This window comes from Mustela nigripes, chromosome 10, assembly GCF_022355385.1.
Source record: "Mustela nigripes isolate SB6536 chromosome 10, MUSNIG.SB6536, whole genome shotgun sequence".
In the NCBI taxonomy this organism is placed as follows: Eukaryota; Metazoa; Chordata; class Mammalia; order Carnivora; family Mustelidae; genus Mustela; species Mustela nigripes.
This window is the reverse complement of record NC_081566.1, coordinates 60,955,079-60,974,226: the sequence shown is the minus strand read 5'-3', so window position 1 is coordinate 60,974,226 and position 19,148 is coordinate 60,955,079. Positions and strand designations below refer to the sequence as shown.

Sequence of the window (19,148 nt, the reverse complement as noted above, 5' to 3'; positions counted from 1 at the left end):
ATCACAGACAGCAAATTAAGAAGCTGTGTCTTTGAGACTGCTGACCTTGAACTTCTGCACACACAGTGAACAACTCAGTGTTCTTGCACGGGGATGCCTCTCCCAGCCCCACTGGTGTGACAACGTCACGGAGGTGGGGCTGGCTGGGAGCACAGGCAGATTCACTGCTGGAGGGAGCTGCGTTGATCTAGGAGGAAAGCAAGATCCAATGGCGCGGTCTATAGAATCAGCAAATTTGCTCAGAAATAAATGGGTGGTCTTCATAGGCAGGAGAACTAGGCCTTGAAAAATGAAGGCACATTAAAAATATCCACAGACTAAGAAAGTCTTAGAGACATCGTTGCTAGCTGGCTGGCTTCAAGAAATCATAAAGGGTGTACTGCAGGCTGAGAGGCGGGGGCAGCAAACCAGAGAATCCACAGGGAAAATGAAGAGCACCGGGCAAAAGTCACTTAGTATTTCCAATCTTCTAAGAAATAGTGGAAATTTATCTATAGTTTAGTTTATAAATTACTAAAGGATTTGCATACATTATTTAAGCAAATTTCGGGTGAAATTTGTCCAAAATGTACTTTGCTGTGTATATCAAATGTTACCAATATATTTAATATTGAAATTTTGGAAATCTGCCCATCTTGGAACAATAAATCATGTTTAGGACATAATTCGTAGGCACTTTTATTGGATTAATTATGAAGACAATGGGTGATGGAAAAAATAGGCGAAATGATTATGAGAAAAGTTTCTTAATTTTTGTGGTCAGAAAACTTCCAAGCGCATAACTGGAAATATTTCACACTGCTGGTTAATTTGATGCTTGCTTTCTTCATCCTAAAAATTATCCAAACCATTTATAATCAGGTGAATCACCAACTGCTGTTTGGAAAGTTCCATTTATATTTTCATAACTTTAAATTACTTTTCAGCAAATCACTCTTTCTGTGTACTAAAGCGTGGCCTACAACTGTTGTCTTTTGTGGCTAACAACAAATAATCTTTAAACTGTTATTTAATAAAAGATGACTTCTAAGCAAAGTATCACAGCTTTAAAAAATAGAGGTACTTGGGCGCCTGGGTGGCTCATTGGGTTAAAGTCTCTGCCTTCGGCTGAGGTCATGATCCCAGAGTCCTGGGATCGAGTCCCACATTGGGCTCTCTGCTCAGCAGAGAACCTGCTTCCTCCTCTCTCTCTGCCTGCCTTTCTGCCTACTTGTGATCTTTGTCAAATAAATAAATAAAATCTTTAAAAAAAAATTAAAAATAGAGGTACTAGAACCTAAGAAAACGTAATATCAACAGGATAGTACATTCGGCACCAAATATGTAAACAAAAGGACACAACAATATGTGTTCTGTTTGTTCATGGGGGGAGGGGCAGAAGGGGAGGAAGAGATTCTCAAGCGGACTCCATGCTGAGGGTAGAGCCCGCTGATCCCACGACCCTGAGATCAGGATCTGAGCTGAAACCAAGAGTCAGATGCTCAACCTACTGTGCCACCCAGGTGTTCCCAAACCAATTTTTAAAAAGCTCAAAGGGATATCAGTGGAATTGCATCATCATGTAATTTAATCAGGGATTCTTAGAAGTGGAAGAGTTTGTATGTTCACTTCAATCAAAATGATTTGTTCTGGGGCATCTGGGTGGCTCAGTGGTTTAAGGCCTCTGCCTTCTGCTCAGGTCATGATCCCAGGGTCCTGAGATCAAGCCCCAGTTCGGGCTTTCTGCTCAGCGGGGAGCCTGCTTCCCCCTCTCTCTCTCTCTGCCTGCCTCTCTGCCCACTTGTGATGTCTGTCTATCAAATAAATAAATAAAATCTTTTAAAAAAAGATTTGTTCTATTGGTTTTTTAAAATTTAAATTAAAAAAATTTTAATTTAAATTAAAAAATTTTTTTAATTTTAATTTTTAAGTAATCTCTCCCTCCAACGTAGGGCTTGAACTCACAACCGTGAGATCAAGAGTTGTGTGCTGCACTGGCTGAGCCAGCCGGGCGCCCCCAAAGGATTTAGTCTATTCCCGGGTGCCCCATTCGCCCCGTTCATATTTGATCACTTATTCAAGATAACTGCTGAAAATACAGCGCAGCTGAAGTTATTCTTTTCCCCTCCAGAGAAGAACCGGAATCTCTTTTAACAGCAGCCTTATGGCCAAGACAAGTCTAGTCAGAAGTAAGTCGCATGAAAACCCAGAGAAGTCGTGGTGGGTTCGTAAGCAGACTCCAGGATGTCTGTTCGGAAACTCGCGGGTGAGAAGTGAGCTCGGTTAGGGCAGGGAATGATGAGCTACACGAAATCACTTCTGAGAAGGTTCTGCTCCTCCCAGTCACCTGGGCAGCGTCCAGGTGGCGATAGTTCAGAAAAGTACTTAGAAACCATAACTGTGGGTAGGAACTGGTTTTTATGGCACACCCTGGGGGGGGATTTTCTTTTCCTTTGGTCCCTGCCTTTTTCTCCCCTCCTTCCTCTCTCTCCCTCTTTCCTCCCGTCCTTCCCCCCCCCTCCCTTCTGTCCTTCTCTCTGGTTCATTCTGAATTTTAATGTTTGTAATCCTTGTCTGATAAGAAGAGTTTCTAAAAATACTAAAAATTTCTGGTGGTTGGATTTTCTGCTTTTCATCTTTTTTTCACCACAAAAAGGAAACTAAGAAAGGAGTCCCAAGCGATGCCAGTTATGCAAAGGGGACTTTCGTGCCCTTGCTGGAGGCAGCAAGGCTCGTCACAACAACTTTATGATATAAGAGACGGATGCCCACGGGGGGCACGGGTTGTGACATCTTCCGTCTTTTGTCCCACATTATAGGCAGAGAAGATAGAAGCGAGGCTTACGGAACGCATCAGAAGCTTCCCACCACTCTCAGGACCGATTCTAATCTCCAGTCTGGCTGGGGTCTGGGGAAGCAGGGCAGGATATGGAGAACACAAAGGGAGAAGTTAGGGAGAGAAGCGTGTGTGTCGGTGACCCTGTTGGACCTTGTGGGTTGTTTGACGATTGTGCATTTTCCTCCAGCTGAAATGAGAAGCCATTTGAAGGTTTTAGGCAGAGGAGTGATGTAACTCCAGACATCATTCTGGCTGCTCCATTGAGAATGGCCTGAAGAAGGGTAAGCCTGGGAGGCTACTGGCACGATCTAGGGAAGTGATGATGGTGACTAGAGAAGGAGGAGAGAAAGTGATGGTGAGAGCAGGTAAGAGTTTACGTACATGTTGAAGACAGAGCCCATGGGATGCATAGAGATTGGATCTGGGATGAGAGAACATGCCAATGATGAGTCTAAGGTTTCTGGCCTGATAAACCATGAGCGTGGAGTAAAAACAGAGATAAGGAGTGGTAACAAGTGGGTTGGGTTGGGATGATAGGAATAGATCAGGATTCAGTATAACATGTTAACTTTGAGATGCCTTTTAGCAAGCCAAGTACTGGAGTGACACCTTTGGGTGGGCAGGAGAAGATGGGCTGGAGCTCATAGGTAGAGAGCTGGGACAGTGGACTGTTTATTACAAATACTTGGAGATAAAGTAAAAAATATGGATACAGATGGAGGGAGATGAATGGATGGGGTGGCGGGAGCTCGGGCAAGTTCTCAGTTTTCTCGCAACAAGATGCAAGGATATCTGGCAAGAGCGAGTGTGGGGGAGGTGATCCCAGAGTTCTGAGGGAGAAAATGTGTGAAACCATCACTTAGAAGAAAGACAACAAGAGTGGACTAGGGGAGTAGAGTATATAGTATTGGCTAATGGTTACGAATTTAAAGTGAGACCTGTCAGAATGTTTGTGTGTTTTCTTCAACCTCTTCAGCTTCTGGTTCAGCATCTCTCATAAGGCTGCAATAAATAGACAGGGCAAGGCTGAGTGGGTTTCTGTTTCTGGGTCTCACTGGACTGCAGCCAAGGTGCTGGCTGGGCCGCATGCTCATCTGGAGGCTGGACTGGAGTGGCATTTATTTCCTTGTGCTCTAGGACTGTAGACTTCATGGGATTTGTTTGTTGGCTTCTACTTCTGCTGGCTCCAGGCCCCTGTCAGCTCCTAGAAGAAGCCTGAAGTTCCCTGCACATGGCCCTGTCTATAGTCAGTTTGCTTCATGGCAGTTTGTCTTTTTAGGGCCCCGCTAGGGAGTGAATGTGAGCCTTCTGGCAAAAAGTCTTAATGGAACCTAGTTATGGGACCCATTACCTGAGCATATTCACGGGAGTGACATCCATCATCGTCTCCTTATTCTGTTACTTAGAAGTAAGTCACAGGTCCTTCCCATGTTCAAGGGGAAGGGGGTATTCAATCCAGGAGTTAAGAATTGTGGGTGTCCCCTTAGAGTCTCTCTGCCACACCATTCAGTTCCCAATACCTGATACCAAGAAAGCCAAACGTAGAAAATCATATTCTTTTAAACAAAAACTTACAGAGCTTTTGTTCTGAGTCAGAAACTGTTCTAAGCACTTTAAATTGGTCCCCACAGCAACACTAGTGGTAGGTCCTACTATGATCTCCATTTTGCAGATAGGAAGAGAGACGGGCCAGAGACATCAGTGAACTCATCTGGGGGGTTAAGTAAGTGCAGAACTGGGACTCAACTCACACTCGTGGCTTCCACGTCCATACTCGTATAGTTTGTATACTCATAGTAGTATGCTAAGCTGTCAAAAATAAAGTCAGTGCATCAATGAAGGCTGTTGAGGGACACAGGATATAATTACCCAGCAGTTCTGATGGACCTAAGTAAGTTTTAAGACCATATTTTTGTCACTCAGTTTAGAGGCCAAGCCATTTAGTGCTGTCAGAGACTTTGGGATATCGGGGTCTTTCTTCTGTTAACATTAACTAATGCAGGCCAAATGGAGTTGTGGGGCCCGGAACAAAAATATGTGGAGGAATTTTTTGTTTTGCCTGAGATTTCCTAGAGGCGATGTCCCCTTGTTATCTTGTGTTTATTTACCTAGGAACTATAAAGCAGATTCCATCTCCGGTAGAGTCCTAAAGAAACGATAGGTAGGGGAGATATCCCCCACACGAATGACTGGTGATAGACTTTGTGTGTGTTCTGCATATTGAGCTGAGAAGCAGAAGACCTAAAATACAGTCAATCCAGCCCACTGGCCTTGGCAGTAGAACTGAAAACATGGTGAAAAATCATTCACATCTGAGAAACCATGGTATGCAAGGTCATCCGGACATAGGTGGGGAGGCAGGTTGGGAACAAAGTATGCTACCGTTCTGGTTTCAGTGTAGGTCAGATGCCATTCCAGGCTGTTTCTGAGGGATTTCCCCAGGGGACAGCATGACCCGGCAGGAGAAAGATCCAGCCAAATGGGCTCCCAAGAGAAGGTGTTGAATACTTGACCCGTAATGGCCTGTCATGGCGGTGAGCTGTTTACACTGTCATACAGCAATCGATGGCTGACTTCTCCTCTTGCTTCTGCTTCTCACCTATCTATTTTGTCCTTAGGTAAACCACTTCACTTTGGGAGATCCGGTTTCCTTATCTGTGAATTCAGGGAGAGGGATCAGATGATCTCTAGCCCCTAGCCCTGTGATGGCATTTCAAGTCCACAGGCCTGCTCGGTGTGGAGTCCCGAGGCGGGGCACCGCTCTAATTATTACTCACCAACACTGTCTTGTTTACTTTCTCCCCAGCTCGTTTTACTGGGTTATTTTTGGACTTCCTAAATGGCCGTCAGTTTTTGAGGGGCTGTATTTTCAGTAAAAAAATATGAAATGGAACAGGATGTCTTCATTATTTCACAATGTTTTGAAACACACTCTGAGCTACAGAAAATTTGGGGCATGGGAGGAGTGGTGAGCTAAGTCAGGATGATCTCCTGAGAGAAAAGGACTCATGTCCTTGGAAGCCAAAGCCCAAGATCCTCCACCAGACATCTGTTTGCGTCTTGGAAACAGTGATCTCATGAAGGCTCGGGCCTGCTTCACGGAACGCCTTGCTGGGCCCGATTCTCAGATGTACTTCTGGGAAGGAAGCTGCATCCTTCTAAAAGTTCAATGACCTACCTGAGGCGGTCTCATTCAGGACAATGACGGGGGATTCCTTTGCTGGAGGTCTCCTCCCACGAGCTGGCTGTTTGAAAACTCCGGGTGGGTCATTCTTGCTTGTACTGCCTTGGAAAGTGTGGACAGCCTCGGTCACCCACGTCCCACACCAACTGCAGGAAAAACCAGCCGGTTCTTTGAGTTGTTAAAAAGCATACCTCCTTTTCTGAAATTAAAGGAAATATATACTTTCCTTATTATCAAGTAGTTTTCACTTTAGAAATTTAGAAAAAAAGAAGTTTAGAAAAAATTTGGCAATTTGCGGAAAATTTTAGACAAAAGCAGCCAAAAGAATATAAAAACTCCTATCGTCCCATTGTCCCTAAAAGACCAAAGCATAAGACCTTCTGTTGTATGTCCTTCTGGATTTTTGAATTTGTGTGCCTGTTTAAAATATCTCTCTTGGAATCCCAACAGGATTCTGTGTTTTTAATAGAGGACTATTCCATTTTCCTTCTTGAATAGCTGTTGTGTGGTAGGTCCCTTCTCTTTTAATTCTCTTTCCAGCTCAGTAAGACATACTGCATTATCTCAATTCTGTTGCTGAGAATATTGAAGTTCAGGGAGTTATGGTGATTTTTCCAAATCACACAGCTTCTATCTACCTGTTATCTGTCTGTCTGTCTATCATCTATCTTATCTATCAAATGAAAGTATTATCTACTTTCTTAAACCAAGCTGGGATCATATATACTACTAAAAATATTTACCCTTTGGTAGATAATTCCTTTTTTGGTGATTTCTTTTTTTTTTTTTTTTTTAAAGATTTTATTTATTTGATGGAGAGAGAGATCACAAGCAGGCAGAGAGGCAGGCAGAGAGAGAGGGAGAAGCAGGCTCCCCCGCTGAGCAGGGAGCCCGATGCGGGGCTCGATCCCAGGACCCTGAGATCATGACCTGAGCCGAAGGCAGAGGCTTAACCCACTGAGCCACCCAGGCGCCCCCTTTTTGGTGATTTCAATTTCACAGTTTATATAATACCAACCCTTACGTATCTAACTTCTAAGTTCTTTTTTTTTTTTTTTTTTTTTAAGATTTTATTTATTCATTTGACAGAGAGAGACACAGCAAGAAAGGGAACACAGCAGGGGGAGTAGAAGAGGGAGAAGCAGGCTTCCCGCCAAGCAGGGAGCCCACATGGGGCTAGATCCCAGGGCTCTGGGATCATGATCTAAGCCAAAGGCATATGCTTAATGAATGAGCCACCCAGGCTCCCCTCTCACTTCTAAGTTCTTTACTTGACTACGAATTCCTTGGTTTCTTTCACGAAGGAGGCAACAGGATTTAGAGAGGGGGATGGTGTTGCCAGTGGGAAAATAAATAACCAGTTAGCAGATGCCCCATTATCAAGGCTGGGGACCAGGTCTCCTGCAATGAGTGAGACTGGCCCTTACCTCCCAACACTTTCTCAAACTCTCTTGGCCTATCCTTTAGGAAAATTTCTTCATTCCTTTATTCTCTCCCTCTTCTGAGCTCTGAAATCCTAGAACTGTGCATTCACTGTGGCTCTCTAGCTTGAAAAAGGAACATCTTCCCCGGCTTCATTTTTGTACTCCAGATTTTATTCTAGCTTTTGATTCCCCTGGTACCTATCACAAGGACTGGCACAGAACAGTAAACATATTTTAAACAAACATCTATTTGTTCTTGATCGAATGATGAACACACACCAGTTTGTTCTTTAAGGAGTGGTTGACCCCAGGGACATCCATATAAACATCAACAGGTTCTGGAAAATTTCCGCTCTGCTCAAGTTCTTCTCCTATTCAGCTAAGCCGTACTGTTTTCAGCTGGAAAGTGGGGCATCAGAGGAACACTGCCCATCATCATCCGTGCCCCAAAGACACACAGCTGCCACTATAAACAGCATGGCCTGTGGCATGTATCGCTTCCCAGGTGATGTGGCATTCTGCCTGGCTGATAGAGGGCATGTGACATGGGACAGGCAAACTACTTAGTGACTGTCACACCCTGGATCATTTCCTTCAGAGCTGTGTGCTCCGTGACTTAAGGACTTTCCTTTGTGTTTGTACCGACAATGAGGAACTCCATCATTAGTTGCACTTTTATTTTGGGGACTTTTAAACTTTTACATAATTTCAACCTTTTAGAGAAATTGTGAAGCAGTTATCAAGTTCTATATGCCCTCTCCTCAAATTCAGTAATTGCTAGCGTTTCCCCCAAATATACATTTCTATCATGTATACACACAATCTAGATCTGTCTCTGTATTTACGTTAATAACATGGGTTTATATTTATAACTTTGATTGCAGTCTGCCACTAAAGAGGTAATTCTAGTCTCCCATTCCATATTTGTGATTCCCTTCTCTAATCTAATCTTACACTCCAATTTAATCTAATCATTCTCTTCAATATATTTAGTCATTTGCTCATCTCCACTATACACAAAATAGTGTCAGAATTGCTAACTCATACTGCTATAAAAATCCAAACTGCTAACAGAGTTTACTATTTGTTTACAGTTCTTTCTGTCTTTAGATTGAGAGCATATGCTTAAAATACTTTGCTCACAGATATATTCATATGTCAAAAATCATCATATTGTACACTTTAAATGTCTGTAGTTTAAGTCAGTGTCAATAAAGCTGTACAAAATTACTGTGTTCAAAAGTTTCTAAGGTTCATTCCCCAGGGAAACATTTTTTTAAAAAAGGATTTTATTTACTTATTTGACAGAGAGAGAGACAGCCAGAGAGGGAACACAAGCAGGGGGAACGGGAGAGGAAGAAGCAGGCTTCCTGTTGAGCAGGGAACCTGATGCGGGGCTCAATCCCAGGACCTTGGGATCATGACCCGAGCCGAAGGCAGATGCCTAATGACTGAGCCACCCAGTCACCCCTCCCCAGGGAAACTTTTCAGAGAAGTTATGTTACTTAAGATACAGTGAGGTTGATTTGCTTCTGTTTGTTTTCTATGTCAGGGTTCAACTTCCCTCTTTGTTAATTTCATTTCATTTTCCTTCCCATATGTAAATTATTAACATGGTTCTGGATGTTAAAACTATCCAGAAAGTTATATATGGAGAAGTGCCTGATTCCCACCTGGCCTCTGCAGTAACCAATCTTACTGGTTTCTGGTTACAAAATAAGTTACAAAATAAGTAAGTTCATCCACGGAAAATTTGGAATACAAAAATCAAGCCAGGGAAGATGTTCCTTTATCCTTACTTTTTTTTTTTTTTAATAGGCAGATATAAATAGGTGAAGAGGATTCAGAGGCACAATCTTCCAGTTACAAAACAAATCAGTCACAGGGATGTAAAGTACAGCATAAGAATGCAGTCAGTGATACTGTGATAATTTATAAGGTGACAGTAACTACACCCACTGCGGTGAGCATTTTGCAGTGTATCTAGAGTCAAAACTATGTTGTGTGCCTGAAACTAATATAATATTGTATGTCAACTATACTTCAGCTAAAAAGGAATTTGGAAAAGCTGTTTAGGCAAAATGAATTACAATGTGTTGTAGAACGCGTAACATGTGAAAGCAAAATGTAGGACAACGGCCCAAATGCTGGGGTGGGAGATGTGCAAAAGCACTATTGCAAAGAAAAAAGAAAACAACAACAAACCCCAAACCAAAACCAAATAAACAAAAATAAACATTTCTTATTTCTCCTTCTTTCATCTATGTATACTCATGTAGGACACGTTCCTTTTTTTTTTTTTTGGTCGTCTTCATGTAACAGTATATCCTTAAAGTTATTCCATATCAGTCTTTTTTTTCTTCTTTGGGGGCAGCTGTATAGTAGTCATGCCTTCCTGTAGCACTTGTATGGTTTCATGCTTTCTGTTTAGATTTCTGATGTATTTGCACTTTATTCTTGTGGCTGAGATAAAGTATGGATCTCGTTTTATCTTTTTCCAAGTGGCTACTCAGTTGTGTCATTTACTGAAATGTTGACTTTTTGCTCCAGTGGTCTGAGCCGTGCTGCTCTATGATGCAGTCCTGGGGTCTGTTTTGGACTGTCTAGTCTATTCCACTAGTCAGTATGTCCACGTGCTACGACCTCATGGTTTTATTTATGGAGGCTTCACACAACTGTTGAATACGGGAGGTGGGCTTCTTACTGTAGCTTTTCTTCCTGTTTCTAGCTCTTCTTTCGCCTTTCTTTTTCCATGAGAACTCAGGCTGAACATTTTTATTAACTTGTCTAATTTATAAATGTATAATTTAACCAGGGTGCTTTCCCATTTGATCAAATATCTTTTGTGGCTTTTGGGTAGGAATATTTTCCAGTTTCTGTCCTATAGGTTTTACACATTTTGTGTTAGATTTATACCTAATTATCCAATATTCTTTGTTACTATTAAAATGGTATTCTCTCTGCCGTCATGTCATCTGTCTGGTTATTGTTTGTGTATATTAAAAACTATGGACTTCTGTCTGTTCATTTTATGGCCGGTTACCTTACCTAGTTTATGATTTAGCCTAATAGATTCCAATAGGTTGAGTTAGTCTTGCCACTGGTTCTCTAGGGTTGTCCATGTATATCCTCTTCCCAAAGTAGTTCTACTAATTTTCTAATTCTTTTTTTCCTCTTTTTAAAATTCTGAAGCCTCTTGTGAGTTCTCCTGTCTCACTGGATTAACTCATATTTTCAGTGTGATGTTAAATAATCATGGATAGAGTGGGCATCCTTGCCTTGCTCTCTGCCACTGTCTCTTGAATGACTATGTACAGTTGAACCTTGAACAACAGAGGTCTGAACTGCACAGGTCTGCTTATACACTTTTTTTTTTAATAAATCCAGTATAGTAGTGTAAATGTATTCTCCCTTACTTATGATTTTTTTAAAAATTTTATTTATTTATTTGAGACAGAGAAAGAAATCATGAGAGGGGAGAGTGTCAGAAGGAGAAACAGACTCCCTGCTGAGCAGGGAGCCCTATGTGGGACCCAATCCCAGGACTCCAGGACCATGACTTAAGCCAAAGGCAGACACTTAACTAACTGAGCCATCCAGGCGCCCCACTTATGATTTTCTTAGTAACATTTTCTTTAGCTTTATTATAAGAATATAGTCTACAATACACGTAACATACAAATATGTGTTAATTGACTGTGTGTGTAATCAGTAAGGCTTCAGATCAGTCGTGGGCTACTAGTTAAGTTTCTGGGGAGTCAAAAGTTATACGTGGATTTTTGACTGTGTCTGGTGTCTGTGCTCCTAAGTACCTCAATGTTCAAGGGTCAACTGTGTATGAAAAGTACCTTAAAGGACAGAAATACTTCTTCAGTATAAGAAGTTTCTGGATGTTAGTTGGCAAGATGTGATTAAGGTCCTTCTTATGCCTGGTAACTATAAAAAAAATTAGCAAATGGTAAAAGTAAAAATTTGATTTTATAATAGTTCATTGGAAACACTTGTGTTGGGCCCTGGTGTGACCTTTTATATTTAAAGTCCTCTTTAATTATATTCAGTTCTTCATTCATTCATTGGTGTAAGATTTACGGAATGCCTCTAATACTCCAGACACTCTCTTAAAGATTCTTTTTCATTTAATTTGTACTATACCCACTGAAATAGGTATTACCCTCATTTTATACGGAGAATATTGAGGGTAAGAGTTCAGCGGACACACAGTCTCTAAGGCTGAACTCTAATTTTGAATCTGCATCTCCTGGTTTGAATTTTTCTAAAATCTCATATATTTCTTTGTCAGGGAGTAGAAACACAGAAGAGTAACAACCAAGAATGACCCACCCAGAGTTTTCAAACAGCGAACTGGTGAGAGGCGGGGCTCCAGCAAAGGGATCCTCCTCTCATGGTCTGAAGGAGGGTGCCTCAGGTAGGTCATGAACTTCTAAAAGGACACAGACAGGTTCCTTCCCAGAAGCACATCTGATCACCAGGAGAAACTGGCCTGGCAGGAGGTTCCGTAAAGCAGGCCTGAGCCTTCATGAGATCACTGTTTCCAAGACGCAAACAGATGGCTGGTGGAGGAACTTGGGCTTTGGCTTCCTAGAACATGAGTACTTTTTCCAGATGGTGATAAGTATGTCAAAGAATCCAGGACCTAGAAGAGCATCGGACATAGAATAGGTACTCAAATAACAGTAATTAAAATTTTTTAGTTTTCATTGTTCTACATTGTTGTATTAACTGGCTTCATCCTCACAACAACACTAAGGGCATTTATATTATTGCTTGTATTTTATAGATGAGAAAACTTATACATGAGTTAATTAACTTACCAAGGATCATACTGAATAGAAAAGCAGGAATTCTGTCTTCAGATCCCTTGCTCTTAACCACTACATTAGAAATCTTTCAAATAAGTGGGTGAAGTTCTGGGATCATTCATATTCATATTCTGAATATGAATCTACCGGCGTTACTTACCAAGGGTACGTTATTTCTGCTACTTAATGTGGTGGGTGATTTTGCAGTCGATTAAGTAAATGAAAAGGCTCTTCTATTTAGGGGAGAGGAAAGGCACCTAAGTGCCTGAAATTCTTTATATCACGTGCTTTGTTAAAGCTAGGTGTATTTTGGTGTTTCAACATACTGGACTTCCTGCAAAATTGCAAAGCCCAACGCAGATCCAAACGTAAGCCCAGCTTGTACGGGCCCGCACCGAGGATTTAACCTGCGCGTGCACACCCACACAAGGCATGTAACAGGACTGACAGTATGCAACAAGCAATTATTAACACTGGGCCGTGCCTGGGCCATGGAGGTCACCCGGTCCGACCACCAGTTTCGTGTCAAATACTGAGGCGGTACCACCGTCACACAAAACGGACCTCTGGGCTCTTTCTCACTGGCCCGCTTCTCATTACCTAAAACCTTTGCTTGTCTTTCTTTGCCTGCCTGTTTGTGCAAAAGTAAACGGGCCTGGCTCCCCGCACTTGGAACCAAAAACGCCATGAAGCTGAAGATCGGGCCAACCAGACACGAAACCACCAGCCCAAGGTCAGACGGCGGCCCAGGTCCTCCCCCGCCGGGGTCGGAGCGCAGGCACCGCCGCCTGTCGCAACCCTCCGCGCGGCCGGTCGGGAATCCGCCGGCCGGACGACGCCGCTGCCCGCCCAGATCCGCCGTGCGCTTCCGTTGACGGGGCGCTGGGCCCGGGGACGACGAGGAGCCTGGGCGGGCACCTTGCGGGGCCAGCTGTGACGCCAGGGCTCGCAGGGGCGGGCCGCGGCCACCAGCGAGCCGCGCCGGCCTCACCCCTCCCAGCTGACGCCGCGCACACCTCTCCCCGGCCGCCGCGCGCCTGGGGGCGGGGCCCCCGCGGACCGGACCCCCAGAGCCGTCCCCATTGGGCCAGGGAACAAGTGACGCGCCCCGCCCCGCCCCTCGGCGTCCGCCTCGCCGCCGGCGCTCGCGGCGCTGACGTGGCCGGGCGGGCGGTGGCGGCTCCTCCCGGCGCGGACAGCTACTCGTCGCTGCGAGAGAGGGGCGGGGTGGCCGGGGCCGTGTCCCCGGGCCAGCTCGCGGCCCGCCCCGCCGCCCCGGCCCCCCGGATGAGGGTATATATTCGGAGCGGGCGCGGGACGCCAAGGAGTGGCCGCGCGCTGGGAGCCGGAGCCGGAGCCGGGCGTCGTCGCCGTCGCGCCGAGGGAGGTGAGGGCCTCCCCGCCCAGTCGTGTCTCCTTCCCACGCCACCCGCCAGCCCGGAGGGGACGCCGGGGCCCGGTCCCGCCACGCGCACGCTCCCACGGCCACGTTGGTGCTCGGCGCCCGAGCCGGGCTCTGGCCGAGGAGCCGCCCCGCGCGCCCCGCAGGCGCTTCCCGTGCTCGGAGACCCCGTTGGGGAGGGCGCCCCAGCCGGCCGGGGGCTTTGGGGAGGACCCGAACGGGGCAGTGTGTGCAGTCGGGCGTTTGTCGCACGGCTGGGGGTGGGCCTCACCTGGGTTGGGCGGGGGACAGGGGCCTTGCGGACAGTTTGGGTGAGCTCGGGGGCGTCCGGTGGGGACAAGTGTCCGCTGGGAACGGGGTGGGCCGTCTGGGACAGAAGGGGGAGAGACTGCTGAGGGCGTCGGCAGGGAGGGGTGGGCATAACTGCGGGGGACGTGCGAGAGGGACAAAGCCCCCTTGCCTCTTTTTGTCGGTTGGTTGGTTTTAACCGTGGTGGTGGGAGAGGGTTGAGATTGCGGGGTTTCGCCTGCCTTGGCCACGCAGGAGAATGGGATTGGAGGGCCGAGGGGGCGCCCATGTGCTGAACATATGGCTTCCTGAAGATTGTATTAAGTTTGGCCTGATGCTGTTGTTTACTTGTGCGCTGTTGATGAAATCTGAAATCAGGTAGTCGTGATTAAAATACGAAGGTGTCATTACGTAGTTCTTTTAGTTTAAGGTCTTTTAGGGTGAAATTCTTTAGGTGTGGACGGAAGGGTTTACAGGAAGCTGAAGGCAGTTTCTATTCACTCAGTTGGATCCCTTAGCTAGGATTAAGAAAGACTGAAGAAGGCTGTGCTGACACGTTTATAGGATTCAGTGGTTATGGGTCAACTCCAAGACTGTTTTTCCAAAGTTCTAAGAAGTTTTATCAATTTCGTGGCCATAATATTAGCAGCAGAAAGGGGGGCAGGAGGGAGACCAGGAAAGGAGGGAAACATTGGAATTCTTCACTACTGGCATTTAAATTCTAATGAAGGTATATTTGATCATGGTGCATTTTTACCTAGTTTGTCATTGTTTTTGATGCAGATGTATTAGGCTATGGGCTCATACCAAATTCTGTCATCATTTCTAGAGCCGATCCTCGACTTCTTCAGACTTAGCTTGTCAGAATAAAAATCCTATTCTAACTCTTGTACTCAGTATTGCTTGCTGTTACACATGCATTCAGACGTCTTACCAGAATTAACTTAGCACGTGTGACCTTGTCAACCTTGGCAGACCGCCAGTGGTCTAAGGCCAAGTATCAGAGTTTAACCTCTTTGGGGAAAAATTTAACATACGAATTGTCCTATTTGCATGGATCCATTTTCCCAAGCATCTGAAGGTGGATGGGTGTCTAATGACTTCTTAGGAAAAGATTGATTTTTATCTTACATGTTACACTACCACATTTGCATTTGTGTTTTAGTAGGTAGGGACTCTCCACTCTTGACTCTTGTTTGAGGATGTGTCAGGAAGGCTGGTTTTATTGTCTTTATGAAGAAATGTGTACACGGGGAGGTGGAATGATTTGTGCCAGGTCAGTTGATGGCGAGCCAGACCGAGAACTAGGACTGCCAGTTTTTCAGTTACCTGCTTGCCTGATGATCTTCCTGCTGTAGTGTTCTCCTTTAAATCTGGGCAAAAACAGTAATATAGAATGAGACCTTAGGAAAAACCCAATTCTTTGGAAAGTAGTTAATAGAAAACTTTCTCAACTATTTTTTTTACATGATATATTTTTGTAATTAATGGTGTCGTATCTCTTGAAATCTGTATTAATCAATAGAAATACCTATTAATATCCTAATGTGTGTACAAGGCTCAGTCTTCTAACATCTTTGCTTTTTTATCCATGGGGCGCTCATTAAGTTCATAACTTAATATCATGTATGCTGATGACCTTGAAGGTATTCTATTTAGCTCCAGTATCACCTTTGAACTTTAGACTACTACATCCTGCCTCTGCTTGCATGTCTAATAGGCCCCTCCAGTTTAACACATCCAGAAGTGGAGTGTTGATTCCCCCACTCTCCGTGTGTTTTTCTAAGTCTCCTGTCCTAATGTTTCCCCACCTCAGTACGCTGACGGCACCACCACTTGGAGTCCTCTTTGCTTGATTCCTATCTTTCTGTCTGTCTCCCCGTTCCACGCAGAGGATTAGGGTCCACATCCATCCCCGCTGTAAGCCAGTATCATCTCATCTGGGCTATGGTACTTCCCTAACTGCTGGCCTCCATGTTTCCCTTCATTACAGAATCTTTTCCAGACAACAAATGTTCCTTCTGAGACCTAAATCATACTGTGAAGCTCCTCTGCTCCACATTCTCCAGGGGCTTCCCAAACCCCAGAGTCCTTACTTAGACTGAAAGCCCCACTTGATCTGCTCAGTGGGTGCCTCAGTTGTAGTCCCTCAGGCGCAGTCACTCTGCTCCAGCTGTTTTGGTCTTGCACATCCCTGTGTCAGAACTGCTGCTCTTGGAGCATCCTGGCCCTAGAATGTTCGTCTCTGAGAAACTGACTGGCTTGCTTGGGATGGATTGTTCTATGTCTCAGAGGTCCCACCTGACCACCCCTTTTAAAATATCCACCATCCCCCGCCCACTGCACATTCACTGCTTCGCCCGCTTTCTTCTTCTCCTTGACATTTTATGTGTGTGCCTGTCTCTGGTACGGGATGTGGGCATGCGTGTTGCCCCTTCGTGCATTGCTGTGTCTGTGTCCCCAGCATCAGCACCTGGCAGGCAGTAGGTGCTCATTAAATGTCACATGGACTAATGGCATGTGACAGTTAAATAACGTTCCTTAATAAATTGTCTGTTGATGTATCTCTGCATGTGAAGAGGAAACTTTGAGCAGGAACCTATTGGCAAGAGTGACGTTGTGGCTCATTTGTCTTTAACCCCAAGTAGCAGCACTGAAACACCTCCAACCTCCTCTGTGTCCACTTGCCGCCCAATTCCCAGCACTACGGCTTATTTCTTGAATATATTTCTTTACCTGAACCATTTTTGGTGCCGTTCCCACTGACTGGGTTTTCTTTTACTTCTTGTACCTTTGGCACACTTATTTTCATCCTCAACTGCCTAACTCAGGTAGTGGCTCTTCTTGTGTTCTGGAGGCTGTAACTCAGTGGTCTGAAGCACAAATTTCACTTTTACAGTAGTAGCTGATAACAGTCCTGGAGGGCTTTTTTAATATGCCAGGTACTGTTTTAAATGCTTCTCACTTTAATTCAGTAATCCTCTTACCCTTAGAGGTAGTACTGTTTCTATCCTCATTTTACAGAAGACAAAAACTGAGGCATAGAAAAGTTAATTGTTCAAGGTCACAGGATTAGGAAAAAGTGGTCCTGGGGTCTTAGCCCAGCTGGGCTGGCTCTGGAGCCTGATGGTGACTTCCATCAGTTCTCCTGCCTCTTAAATGAGATGCTGGGTTGAATTCTTAGTATTTCTTCTGCTTATGAGAGTTATTGTTTGATGCAAAGATCATAGGCTTCAGAGTCAGGTTTATCTGGGTTAAAATTCCTGGGTTTCTGTCTACTAGGTACATAGCCTCGGGCAAATTACTGAGTCGCTTTGAGCGTCCTTTTCTCATTGGATGTAGTTTCTCTTGTGCCTCTGAACCTGGTGAAGAAAATTTGATTGTTGCCGTTTTGCAGATGAAATTAACAGAGTTGGAGGTATCTAGACTTGGCCCAAGGATTGGAGCCAGAAATAAAAGTTCTGTTTGATTCCTAAGCCAATAAAGATGCAATTGAAGCTAGAGTGTGGGAGGCAGGCCTTTAAGGGTGAATGGCATTTCAGTGGATAGGAGGGGTTAAAGGAAGTGCTTGGAGGAAAGGACGGGGCCTCAGGTGACAGCGAGGTAGAACTGTGTCCCACCCTGATAATAAGGTTTCATTTTTGTTTCATATGGAAGCCTTAATTTCGTTAGGAATCATCAGTAACTCATAAAAGGGATTTCATAAGTCCTACCATTGGATTCACACTTGAAGCATTACGTCCCTGAAGTAAATCTAAACAACAAACCAAAAATAAAAGTTGAGAATATAACACACTGCCTCTTGTGTGCTCATCTAATTTGAAGCTGATTTTATAAGAAGAATTGTGAATCTAGTGCATCCCTTCAATTCTAGAGGGCACCTTATTTAAAGAAAACAATTACAGAAGCTATGTGCCTGTCTCTATTGTTTAATACTTTTCCTGAATTTATTTTTGAGTGGATGTTAAAGTTATTTCTGAGCAGTATCTGATTTGGATCAATATGCCCAGTACCAAAGAAAAAGTAACAGTGCATTTTAAAATGAAGTATCTACTCATCCTCTGAACTTCCTCCCGAGCCTATCCTGTGCGTTTTCTTTCTTTCTCCATTCTGTTGGCGTGTGAGCTCATTTCTGTGAAGTGATTCAGGTGTCAGAATATCAGTTGTGTCTCTATTTCTGAATAAAGTATAAATAATGTGCTCTCTGTCACTGCTCCTTTCTCTTACACACGCACACACCCACCCACACCCACAGCCTTTCCTCCTGAGAGCCAGTGTAGCATAATGGGTGAGCGTATGACTCTGAGAGTCAGATTGTTAGGGTTCGAATCCGGGCTCTGTCACTTCACTAGTTGGGGACCTAGGGTGGTTATCTCTGCGGTGCACTATCTTTCTCTGCGAAGTAATCCCAGCAGCAGGACCTTAGCATCGTTTTGAGGATTACCTGAACAAGTATCTGTAAAGCAGTTAGAGTCATACTTTGTCATACACGGTGACGCGGAAGAGATAGGTCTTCTTATTGCTGCCTCAGGGAGCAGATGTAGGTTCTCTTAACCCGAGTTTGTAAGTGGTGTTTGGTGGTTAGTAGTCCTGATGAGATGCATGCTGTTACGAACCCCACTTTACAGGTGAGCCACAGAGAACTCTGGAGTATTGCTCCCAACTGCCATGTCTGTTACGTCCCACTGTTCTTATGGTAGGAGACAGTAGGCCATTTCTTTGGTACCTTTCTTGCCTGTTCTTCACATCTAAACAGTTATAACGCAGTGGTGAATCTTTACAGTGACCCTCAAATTTCTCCCTTCCATGCTATTTCCTTTGCAACTAATCTGATTCAGAACTTTGGCTTTTCATACCTGCATTTGTCTTTGAACTTGTTTTCCTGCTGGTGATTGTGCCTCCTTATCATCTGTGTTATGCCATCACTTCTCTCATCTCTCTAAAGCATGGTGACATGGCCCTGTTGAGTAATCTGCTGGGGGCTTCTTATTACTCTCTTAGGTCTAAATTCCTTGGCTTGGTTTTCAGGGCTCTTCCTGGTCAAGTCCTACCCTGTATCACTTCCCATCATGCTACATGGAACTTCAACTTGCTGAACTGCACTCAGTCCCGCAGGCCAACTGTGCCTGTTTTCTGATCTTATCTGTGTAATCCGCTCAACCCTTGCGGCACACGCTGCTCCATCATGCTTCCTTTGTGAACTCTTTCTAGA

General features: G+C 44.5%; 2 protein-coding genes across 5 annotated transcripts in view; both read left to right on the top strand.

Moving 5' to 3' along the window:
* The window catches only part of UHMK1 (U2AF homology motif kinase 1), a 52,682-nt gene extending 40,792 nt beyond the window's left edge, over nucleotides 1-11,890 (top strand). Inside the window, exon 8 of the mRNA XM_059413433.1 lies at nucleotides 11,727-11,890. Within this exon, the coding sequence (XP_059269416.1) occupies nucleotides 11,727-11,762 (36 nt within the window). The 3' untranslated portion in view covers nucleotides 11,763-11,890. The remainder of the gene's footprint in view (nucleotides 1-11,726) is intronic.
* Nucleotides 11,891-13,404: 1,514 nt separating this feature from the next.
* UAP1 (UDP-N-acetylglucosamine pyrophosphorylase 1) overlaps nucleotides 13,405-19,148 on the top strand; it is a 34,219-nt gene continuing 28,475 nt past the window's right edge. For all 4 annotated transcript variants that reach the window (XM_059413431.1, XM_059413430.1, XM_059413429.1 and 1 more), the window contains exon 1: nucleotides 13,405-13,633. In XM_059413431.1, coding sequence (XP_059269414.1) covers nucleotides 13,534-13,633 — 100 coding nt within the window. In that variant the 5' untranslated portion in view covers nucleotides 13,405-13,533. The remainder of the gene's footprint in view (nucleotides 13,634-19,148) is intronic.